General features: G+C 37.3%; 2 protein-coding genes across 2 annotated transcripts; both read left to right on the top strand.

Moving 5' to 3' along the window:
- Positions 1-398: 398 nt before the first annotated feature.
- Positions 399-3,316, top strand: LOC107223002. The gene is made up of 4 exons (XM_015662565.2): positions 399-543; positions 1,465-1,650; positions 2,226-2,495; positions 3,025-3,316. Exons 1-4 carry the CDS (start codon positions 499-501, stop codon positions 3,229-3,231), a joined length of 708 nt encoding a protein of 235 aa, XP_015518051.1. The 5' UTR covers positions 399-498; the 3' UTR covers positions 3,232-3,316.
- A 5,312-nt stretch (positions 3,317-8,628) lies between these two features.
- On the top strand, positions 8,629-11,168 carry LOC107223003. The gene is made up of 4 exons (XM_015662566.2): positions 8,629-8,737; positions 9,100-9,300; positions 9,838-10,107; positions 10,916-11,168. The coding sequence occupies exons 1-4, from the start codon at positions 8,693-8,695 to the stop codon at positions 11,114-11,116; spliced, it is 717 nt and encodes a 238-aa protein (XP_015518052.2). The 5' UTR covers positions 8,629-8,692; the 3' UTR covers positions 11,117-11,168.
- The last annotated feature ends 861 nt before the right edge of the window (positions 11,169-12,029 follow it).

Below are 12,029 nucleotides of genomic sequence, written 5' to 3'. Positions count from 1 at the left end.
TTAAATAAAATACGTTTGTCGCGACGAAAAACCTATTTATCAGTACGTTTTACGATCACAGTGCCTCAACAGAGACTGGTAATAATATGAAAGAATATCAAGTACAACGTATTCTACTGTAAAATTTTCACACTCCAACTAGGCAGGTCGAAAATCACTCAATACTCGTTCACGATGCAGTTAATTTTTTTTTTCTCCGTGAGGAAAATTGATTATTTTACTTGAGAGAGTTTTTCTGATTTGTACAGTAATTCGTATTTAATGATAGATGATACATTCGGAGTGGAAAGTTCGATTTTAGGATCAATTCACGGTAGTTTTCGAAGCGGTAACAATATTTACTTTGTAGATTTTATCAGCCGATTTCGAGGCTTACACAAGTGTTACATTTGCGCACGGGTTCGTGAGTTTCATCAGTATATATAAAGAGATTGCAAATTTCGGCGCACTGAGTCTCCGTCCGCATTCAACAGCCAAGCTGAACGAACATCACACAATATGGGAAAATTCGCGGTTGTCTTGTGCCTCCTGGCCATTGTTTATGTAAGTACGAAAGAATAAATATGAAACTAGGTAGATGAGTTTGAAGTTCGTGACTGTGTTTATTATATGATTAAATTTTCGTTGGTTGAAACAGTCAACGATGACAAGATGCAATTCACAGAGAATGATGCTTTTGAAGTTGTGTTTCAACCAACGAAAACTAAATCAGAAACTAGGAAGGTTGACTTTCATAACCGCAAGCCATGAAACTTTGCAAAATAATCGCAGATTTGTATACTCGCAACAGCTTACTTGAAAATTGATACAGAATTCATGGATGTCACCTTTCTGTTAGAGGTTCAGCCAATGGAATGAACTGATAGAAATACCCCAAGTGTTTTAGTGAGAACTCAAACTGTAGGTATTTATTGGTTGATCGATATTAGATTTATTTCATTGGATTTTACAATTTTTCAAACTATCGGTCAATTTATTTTCGATTAATTCCTTTTTTTTTCAACAAGTCTCGCTATATTTGATTATCCAACTTATGCTGCGTCGAAATTTCACCGGAATTACGTTATTTAACTTGAAATATTCTGTCGTTTTATTCGCGCACCGATGTCGGATTTTCACGCCGCAAATATTTTACCCCGAAATTGAAAACTGCACATTATCACGTATATTTTACTGCAATAGTCTTGCTTTATTCATTGAGTCATAGAAATTTGACTTTGCAGGATATTAGTCGGATAGTTTCACGATTGAACACTAGACCTCATTTTGGTTTGCCTGTAAAATAGTCGATTGCATTCCCAACAACAACGTGACTTCGGAATAATTACTGTACTCGATAAGTTTATGAATCCATAACCTCTGTTACTACTGCCACAAACGCCATCGATTTCCGTTTTCTCTTACTTTCACCACGACTTCAGATTGACGAAAACTATGTCTGATTCAAATAAATTTGACTCTCAGGGTACCAGCTGCAGCGAAGCTGATATTACCAAAATTGTTACCCGCATGATTCTGAAGGTAGACAGGGAAATCATCGCGATCTACAACGCACAATCAGCGATGGCCGATGAATTGGATTACGTGAAATCCAACGCTTCGGCTATTGAGAGCACTGTAAATGGAACTGTGGTAGGAATGGTCAGCAAGGTAAGGCGACCATAACCTGAAAATATGGAAAAGAAGGGGCGGGGTTAAAGTTCCGAAAGCGCCCTAATTCCGAAATTTGAAGTAATGAAGTCGGACTTTTACGAGACAACAAAGTTTCGAATGGTCGGAAACCCGACGGCTCAAAGTTCCGAAATGCAAGATTCCGAAAATTCAATAACGTCAGAGCAAAGTTCCGATAGAGTAGAATTCCGAAAAATAAAGTTTCTATGGAGTGAAATTTCGAAATAAAAAACAGAACTACCAGGATTACGGACGTAAAAATATCGATAATCCAAAACGACGAAAGATCAAAGTGGTGAAATTCCGCCAAGACAGAAAATCTTCGATCATTCGGAATTTCGGTATTTCAGATATTTAAATTTTCTCGTCTTTTCCTCTCGGAACTTTGAGCCCAGGGTTTCGGACCATTCGAAACTTTGACGTGTCGTCAAAGTATGATTTCTTCACTTCAAGTTTCACCTCCAAAAAATTCTGAATTCGGCGCTTTCGAAACTTCTCAAATTCGGAATTTCTCAATCGTGACTGTAATTTGAAAAAATTGCATCATCCAACAGTACGAAGCGCAGTGGAATACCTTGGTGAGTTCCACCAGTGTCGATTACGACACGTGCGATGTCTCGTGGTCGGATGAGTACACGAAGGCTGATGCTCTCGTAGACGAAATATGCGATTGCATCGAGTGCTACGTGTCCAGTGCAGAGTCCTCTTGCCAGACGTTCAGCGACTACGTCGATGAAGCCGCAGACTTTCTGCTGCTGAAGTTACGGAAGATCGCGGCGGCCGACGATGAATCGATATTCAATTTCTACACCGACGTGACAGGCGTAAGTCATACATACAGCAGGATTGGCTTCCTGTTTCATTCTGATTTGTTTATTTTATTTTTTTTCTCAACACGTTTCAAACTCTCAATATTCGTTAGGACCCACTGTCAGAGATTCTGCTTAATGTTTTACAGTTAACCAAAAAATGTGTTTTAGATCTATTTTTTTTGGATCATTATCAAACTTGTTCTTAGAATGTGACTGAAATTTGCAGTTCTTAGAATTATTCGGAAGTATGTTCATCGTTCGTATTTGTCTTGATAATTTTGACGAGGCTGAAGTTAGTTACGTCAACGTATCGAAAGGTTGAAACAAGATACTATTTTTCACTTTAGAATAACTGAAGCAGTTGATTTTACAAAATCTGTGTTTGTTCATGCCGTTGATGATTAACGGTTTACTAAATCTCAGGTAGACCTTGAGTTGCAAAATAACAATTATTTCTAAAGACGCATCATTACAATAACGTTACAAACTTTAGCCTGATCAATTGTGACATTAAACAAATGTTTTTTACCATTCACGCCAGGCTGGATCGAACATCACCCATGAGGCTTTGTTATTAAACACCGTCGCGGCAATGGAAAACAAATTCGCCAAGACGTCCAGCGATTTTTCCTACAAGGTGTTCAATTGCTTGAACGCAACTGCGGTGGTGAATTTCGCAACGGCTGTGAAAGACTATTACATCGATGCGGAAACTTGTTTGACGGATTTGGAAAGCAGTTCTACATAGAATTTGTCGCAATTTATACCGGAGTGACAATATTTACTATATCCATACATAATTGTTAATACAATACAGTTTTATTCCGATATAATTCATTTTATTATTGATTAATTAATAAGCTTATTTCACATCAAAATACCTTGCTCCCACTCGTGTAAAGAGCAGACGTTCGCCACACAAACGATTCCTTCCCGCATCCAGTACTGCGCACATCTCACAAAGTCAAAGCTTTCAATTATGAAAGATATTCGCCAGATCCGGAACACTAGATTTTATTTAAAAATAGCCCAGATGAGAAATGCCTTGAGTGAAATTAGTCACTTGATCGATTACCGAAGCCTGAAAACGCTGTTTTCCACTCCAACCATGGAATGAAGTAAAATCACTGAAGAAGTAAAAACTTGCTGATTAGTAAGACAGTTGAAGTTTTTGCGAATCGTTTCACCTGTGAGAACTACAAAACTGTAAAATTCTATGAAAATGTTACGCCAATGTTTTTTTTTTTTTTTTTTTCTATCAAAAATGCTGATTTTATTTTCATTCATCAGCTCGAGTTATTTGTTCAATGCCAAATGGGTCCCCGAATTCCTTGAAAGATGAAAAAGGGATTGAAGTCACAATTGAATCATATACCTTTAACCATAGTCTTATATCCGCTCGCCGTCTGGCTATGACCGTGACAAATTTTGCTTCACGATTACGAACATCTGACGAAAGCCGTTTTAATTCCATGAATTTAACTTTCCTTCAAAATGTGTTCTTTTACGCAATACATGTCTTTGTGAATGCGAATTTCAGTATAGTGCGTTCTGATAACTGTGATTTTTTCTCGTCGATTCTGTACGTTTATCACATTGGTTGGTTGTGGTTGGAATGGATCGGCAAGGCAAGTGAAAATCATTTGACGATGCATTGGAATGATAACAACGCAAGTTGAAAATTTATAGATGGCTGGTGCAAGTTCAGTATCGCTACTTTTTTCAGTTTCTACGAAACCTTCACGAATATAAAATATGTATTACTTTTATATCGAAATTTTATTTCGATGCTAAATTTAATTCATATCACAATTTACGTGAATACTGAAATCGTATTTAATAAATTCCGAAAACTGTAAGCGCGTGGATGAAATTCGTTGAACAAATATGTAGCTGCTACGTAAACATCAGAAATTTATTGATTACTGATTTGGAATTTCGGCACGTGCGGTTCGAAAGAAATTATGTAATGAGTGAGCATCTTCCTTATTTGTAAAGTTGCGAATTTAATTCGTTCTTGCTTACTTTGGGTTGAAAATAGCGATGGCGTAAGAACAGTAAAATAACTTTCTGGTCCGATGTTTTTCATTACCAATGGCTCGATTTTCGTATTCTCTCGTAATTTATGGCCACCAATGCGTGAACAGAATTTTTGATCACACATCCGCATTTGTAAATACAGTTGGTCGTGACGAAAATGAAGATTAATATTGATTTTGGCATTCTGTTATTTTTAAAATATTCTGCAAATGTTTCTTCACTCCTCCCAATCTACTGAGTATCCAAATTTTAGACATTGATAAGCTTTCGTGCATGAAACGATGCAACAGAATGTAAAACATAAGTCAGCAGACAGAAGTTTGTTCCATTGAAAAATACTAATAGCAAAGCGAAGATTGAGGAACCTCAAGAAACGCTCTGAGTTTAAACAATAACTTTATTTCGTTTTAAAATCGTAATCAAGTTGTTCAGTCAATGCAAGGAACTGATAAAATTTTGAAGAACTGATTAATTTGAAAATTATAAACTTTATTTTATCCGAGGCAATCTTATTTCCAACAAGGAAGGGGCCCGAGGTGTTCCCCTACGATTTTGTTTATTTTAGGATATGTTATTCTTCATCGAAATCCAAGCGACACGTGTATTTTTGTGTCTGCGGCAAAACGGTTTAAACGGCTGAAATTAAACCTCAAAGTTGGGCATCCTCAGTGGTAGTTTCGCAGTTTCCCATGCTTCCACATGAGATATGTGAATGAAATCAATTCCCATGGCGAATAATGGAAAATACATTCTGTTCGATCACAACGGGGTTGAATGGTAAAAAATTATAGGGGTCCAGAGTTACAAATTATTTATAACTAAAAAACTATTGCTCATGCTTGAACGCAATAAATTGCATTTAACGGAGCAGAAAAAAGTAGGAGACATGCGCTTTCGCGTTTCTCGAAATAATGTCACATAGGGGGTGAACTACTCATGTACACGTGCAACCAAATTCCCACTAAATTGGTACTATTTTGCTTCGGTTCGTCTTATTTACCTAATATTGCAAAGCTCTTCCTGAGCAAAATTGAGGAGCTTATTCGTTTGGGTAGCATTCGGTTGCATTAATCACAAAAACCACCCCCCCAAAGAGTATCCCTGTGTAAGAGGGGCCAAATGCCTCTGTCTTGGGATTGTCAAACAATGCGCTCGGAAATGTTTCTCAAGTCAAAAATACATGCGCTCAATGGCTCATAACTCAATAACTCCCGTCACCCTTCAGGGGGGGTGAAAAATGAAATTTATGCATTCGATTTTTCATCTCAAGACTCGATTGACGGATCCTTACGAAAAAAATTACGGATGTCCATTACCGAAAAACCCCTTATGCGAATTGATTTGGACGCGAGGGGCAGCTCCCGAGATTCCGAAAAAAATTCATAAAAATGAAACATCGGTACATTTCGAAAGCTAATCGATGTAACTAAGGCTTTTTTTTGTAATTTTGTCGATTCGGGTGTCAATTACCTCCACGATTTATTTCAGACTTTCGTGCGTAGTGCACCACGTCAAAATGTCGAATTTTGCATTTTTTCGCAACTCTTTCACTATTTCCAACCATGTCTTAAGTAAAAGTTGTTTGAATAGCTATAGAATATCGAGATTTGCCTTTTAAATTTACCATACCTAATATATCCAGCCTCGCCACCCTGTATATGAGAGCATTGAGTCGATAAAATGTCTTACTTAAGGTGTAAAAATAATAAGTCGTAACAGTTTTATTCTTTTTATTTTCAGTTCATCAACAGGTTAAAGGCAGATTTTCTGCAAAAATATAATACAGGTGATAACTATGATGATGATGTATGGGATTGAAAGATTCTTGTGCGAAAGTCGTTCGTGACCGCATATCATTACGGAATATTTTACTAATGGCAATTAGCAGTCACTGTTTTGAAGAAATATGCGAAAGAAATTGTTTTATGCTCTTATCCATAACCGTGTAAATATTCCTTGTAACTCAACATTTACAATGGAGATATCTTGTCCTCATCACTGGATCCTATCAACTTTTCCAGGCTGTATCCCACTTAGGAGAAATGCTTGGAGAAAATCATTCGCTTTTATTGAGTTATCGGAAGAAAGAACTTGGAATCACAAGGTTTTAAATAAAATCAAGGGATATCGCATAAAAACGTACAAGTGTTACATACATCACGACGAAGACTATACCACCTATCTTACGGCCAGTACTTATCAAAAATAATTCGATCCGCGCAAATTCTAACGAAATTATTTCACGTGGGAAACGATTATCCCATTGCTGATGAAGACAGTGATCAGGACTGTACTCAGTTGCAAGGAATATTTACACAATTACGGGTAAGAGCATAAAACAATTGTTTTTACATATTTGTTCAAAACAGTGACTGCTAATTGCCATTAGTAACATATTCCGTAATGATATGCGGTCACGAACGACTTTCGCACAAGAATCTTTCAATCCCATACATCATCATCATAGTTATCACCGGTATTATGTTTTTGCAGAAAATCTGCCTTTAACCTGTTGATGAACTGAAAATAAAAAGAATAAAACTGTTACGACTTATTATTTTTACACCTTAAGTAAGACATTTTATCGACTCAATGCTCTCATATACAGGGTGGCGAGGCTGAATATATTAGGTATGGTAAATTTAAAAGGCAAATCTCGATATTCTATAGCTATTCAGACAACTTTTACTTCAGACATGGTTGGAAATAGTGAAAGAGTTGCGAAAAAATGCAAAATTCGTCGTTTTGACGTGGTGCACTACGCAAGAAAGTCTGAAATAAATCGTGGAGGTAATTTACACCCGAATCGACAAAATCACAAAAAACAAGCCTTAGTTACATCGATTAGCTTTCGAAATGTACCGATGTTTCATTTTTATGAATTTTTTTCGGAATCTTGGGAGCTCCCCCTCGCGTCCAAATCAATTTGCATAAGGGGTTTTTTGGTAATGGACATCCGTAATTTTTTTCGTAAGGATCCGTCAATCGAGTCTTGAGATGAAAAATCGAATGCATCAAATTTCATTTTTCATCCCTCGTAAAGGGTGACGGGAGTTATTGAGTTATGAGCCGTTGAGCACATGTATTTTTGACTTGAGAAACATTTCTGAGCGCATTGTTTGACAATTCCAAGACAGAGGCATTTGGCCCCTCTTAACCAGGGATACTCTTTGGGGGGGTGGTTTTTGTGATTAATGCAACCGAATGCTACCCAAACGAATAAGCTCCTCAATTTTGCTCAGGAAGAGCTTTGCAATATTAGGTAAATAAGACGAACCGAAGCAAAATAGTACCAATTTAGTGGGAATTTGGTTGCACGTGTATATGAGTAGTTCACCCCCTATGTGACATTATTTCGAGAAACGTGAAAGCGCATGTCTCCTACTCTTTTCTGCTCCGTTAAATGCAATTTATTGCGTTCAGCCATGAGCAGTAGTTTTTTAGTTATAAATAATTTGTAACTCTGGATCCCTATAATTTTTTACCATTCAACCCCGTCGTGATCGAACAGAATGTATTTTCCATTATTCGCCATGGGAATTGATTTCATTCACATATCTCATGTGAAAGCATGGGAAACTGCGAAACTACCACCGAGGATGCCCAACTTTGGGGTTTGATTTCAGCTCTTTAAACCATTGTTCCACAGATGTAATACCGCACGTGTCGCGTAGATTTGGTTGAAGAATAACATATCCCAAAATGAACGAACTGGGGCGGGTGGGGGGGGGGGGGGGGGGGGGAGGTAGCACACGCACACACCTTTTCTTGTAAGCCAGAAGAAAATTATTGTCTTTAAAGATAAAATCATACACTTTATTCGAGTAAAATTTCATGCTCTCAACTTTACCGAGTTTAAAATATGGAAGAAGTGTTTCCGATCTCAATAGATTATTTGTGATTATTTTAAGACGAATAATGGTGGATATTTAATCGATTTCGTTCGTTATCAAAAACATTTTCTTTCTAATAGTTAGGTGCAGCTCAGCAGCAGACGAACGATGTGAAAATAAAATTTGTGCAGATATCTCGAGCCCATATCGAAGTTTACACAAGTGTTGTAATTGCGCACAGCTTTATCGCTCGTGTGATCGCGTATATAAAGAGATCGCAAATTTCGAAGTATCGAGTCTAATAAAATTTCAACTTGACAACGACGTCCGCTCAATATGGAAACATTCGCAACTACTTTGTGCATTCTGCTCACTGCATACGTGAGTAAAAAACCCAGGAATTAACTAAACGAGACTGTAATTTTCAATATAGCACGGATATTGAGTTTGATCACCAAATGGCGATATCAAATTGATCTTTGATGGAAAAAAATCAAATGCGTTTTTTTCAGTGAATTCGTAAAGAAAAAAGAAACTTACAATTAGTCTTATAAAAAAAAAAAGAACAATCATGGCATCGATGAAATAGATCGTGATAGATTTTTTTATTGAAAATCGGTCCTTAGGGTCTTTATAATCTTAGCAAACAGATTTTATCTTTCTTTTATGCTGATTGCGATCTCAGAATCGAGTTTCGTAGACTGCTTATCATTTGGCTTATTGTTATTATCACATTTTCGCAGGGTGTTCAAGCTAGAATGTCAACCTTGGAAGCGGCTAGCGTCGCCTCAATAATTTCGCTGTTTGAGAAGCGGGGATATAATTCCATGAATTCATCTACGCTATTGGAAACGAAGATTACAAATAGTACGAGCTTCTCAGAAACTCTTGGTAATTCAACTTTGACTACCATGAACGAGACATTGGTTACACAGATCGAAACGGTAAGTTTAACCGCAAGGTTTTTTTTACTCCATTGCCCAAAGTTAGAAATACGCATCTTCAAAAATTGACCGTCATCGGCCACTATATTCCTAGTTGTACAGAAACCCACCAACAATTCATAAACAGCAGATTGATTCGAGGAAATGCTTCCATACGGAACGCTGTTTATAACAATATTCTTAAGAAAAAAAAAAAAAAAACACCATTCGAGTTTGAATCTTACGGAACTTGACCAGCGTTTTTCAACCACAGAAAATCTCCTTGATAACAACGCTCCAGACGAAAATATCCCCTCAATTTAAAGAAGTTTTACATTTCAAACTGGTAAAATAAGATATCGCCAAAGAATCGCGAATTTTTGAGAGTCAGAAATTTCACTGATTCAAGCGATCATTCATATGTATAGCAGACAAACTTTATCTAGTAGATTAATGTACAATCAAAGTTCAGTTGCTTGGATTAGCTTCTAATTCTTCCGGGTGGGCAAAATAGTTTTCTGCTGGATAATTCGTAATACGAAATTGATTCCCGACTAGACTTCGGAAGACTTGGATGCACTAGTAGTTTCGTCTTCGGTTAACGTTTCCTCGTGCATTCCTTCACTGACGAATGCTACCGCTACAGCGACAGAAATTGTTGCCAATGCAACGACCTGCTGGAATAATTTGATAACTGAACTGGATTCCGTCAACAAAGCGTCTCTGACGACAATCGCGGACTTCATAAGCGATTGGGACGACCCGATGACAGACTTATATACATGTTACACGGCCGATCCCGCTAGTGATATGGAGTGCCTATTTGACGTGAGTATAATATAAGAAATATTGCAGGAATATGTCAATTTTGGTTTGAAATATTTAGATAATATTTTATTGAATCGTTGCCGTGAGATTGCAAGTGCAATGTAAGGGAGTGGAAATTAAAACATCGCCGCACGGTGTTGCTACATTGCAAAAACATTGCACAAAGTGTCTGGAATGTGTCAAACCTTGAAAAGTTACGTCTCCAATATTGCATAACGTTGAAATATTTGAAACTTCGCAAAGTTACGTTCCTACAATATCGTAAAACGTATCTGAGATAATCGCTCAAGGTTTGAAAATATAAGTTGCTGCAACATTTTTGCAATATTGCACAAAGTTAAAATGTTGCGAAATTCGTTACTCTTACATCATTCCAATGCTTTTGCAATATTGCGTGCCGTGTGGTTAAGAATATTGTCGATTATATCATCTTATCTCTCTTTTGAAGCCCTTTCGACTTTTTCGGATACGAAAATTGCACTTGAAACGAGATGCCTGATTAACCCTTAGCGGCCACATGGGCTAACTCATTACCCCACGCTGAAAAATCTAGTTGCACAAGACACATATGGGTGTTTTAAGACTTCTAACATCATGTTTGTTGAAGAGTTCTTCGACATTTCGAATGATTTTTATCACACTTGTCTACTACCGGCAGATGTCGTTACTTGTATCAATTTCAAAGGTTCCAGACCTCTAATTTCACATCTCCTGAGCCTGGGGCAACTAGTTACCCCGTGTGGCCGCCAAGGGTTAATGTATACACTTGAATAATAGTCGGCAACATCATTTTTATCTTGTGTTCCAGCTTCAAGATGACTTCAACGCTGTCATCGCAAGATGGTACACTGTCGCGAATTTGGCAAACACGACCATGGGGAGCTACCTAGAGTTTCTGGTTGGGGTACCATCCTGCAACTACGCAGCCGAAATTGCAACGCTCGTAACGTATGTAACAGATCTTTACAACGATGCAGTAAACTGCACTGCAACACTGGAAGAAGCGTAACCGCTTTAAAGTTATCTGTTTTAAAGAGATCGATTAAATGTATGAATCAAGATTCTGCAACTGATAAAAACTTCATTTTTTCTATTTACCTCGTTAACCATTGAATGTCTAATGGTGATAATTATTTCTCAACTTTCAAAAATTCTATCCACTTTCAGGGGTATATTCGAGAAAAATCGTACGTTGAGGGGGTGCCCCGATCGACTTCGACTTTAACGTGTATATCTCTGAATATCTAAGTCCACGTATCTTAAATGCGAAAAAGGGCTCAACAGCCCCGTTCTATACGCAACTCTGAACAAAAACACTCCCAACACATTTTCATTTGACGTAGAAATGAAGAAATGTCACGGATTCTACAAAATCGCAATAGTAAATACATAGAATTCAAGCCATTTCATTATTTCTCCGTCAAATGAAAATGTATTGGAGTGTTTTTTTTCAGAATTGTGTTTAGAATGTGGCTGTCAGGCCCGTTTTCGCTAGTGAGATGCGTGGACGTTGATATTTGAAGATATGTACAACGTCGAAATGAACAAGAGCACCCTCTTAAATACATTCATCAAGATAATTACTTCACTATAATATGTCGTAAGACGAAAATAACGCAACGCTGAGTAAAAAGCTCATCGTCTTGACTACTTTTATTTTTTACCATCATCGAAAGGTAATATTCTGGGTACAATTAATGAAAATTTTGTTGTAGTTATCATTACTTTTTCATGACAATTCTGAAATCAACACGACTAAGTTGTTGAATCAATAAGCAGTTGCGCAATGTTTTGTAGAAAAACTGGACTCTTCTGAATTCAATTTAACGGATACAGTTATGGAGTCCATATTTTTTCGGCTGCTTTGCTGTTGAAATAGCAATTACTCTACAGTAATAAAATTTTCCCGTCTCCATCTCGAT

Source organism: Neodiprion lecontei, chromosome 2 (assembly GCF_021901455.1).
Source record: "Neodiprion lecontei isolate iyNeoLeco1 chromosome 2, iyNeoLeco1.1, whole genome shotgun sequence".
NCBI classification, from domain to species: domain Eukaryota; kingdom Metazoa; phylum Arthropoda; class Insecta; order Hymenoptera; family Diprionidae; genus Neodiprion; species Neodiprion lecontei.
The sequence above is the reverse complement of the archived record's forward strand: the minus strand, read 5'-3'. Positions and strand labels throughout refer to the sequence as shown.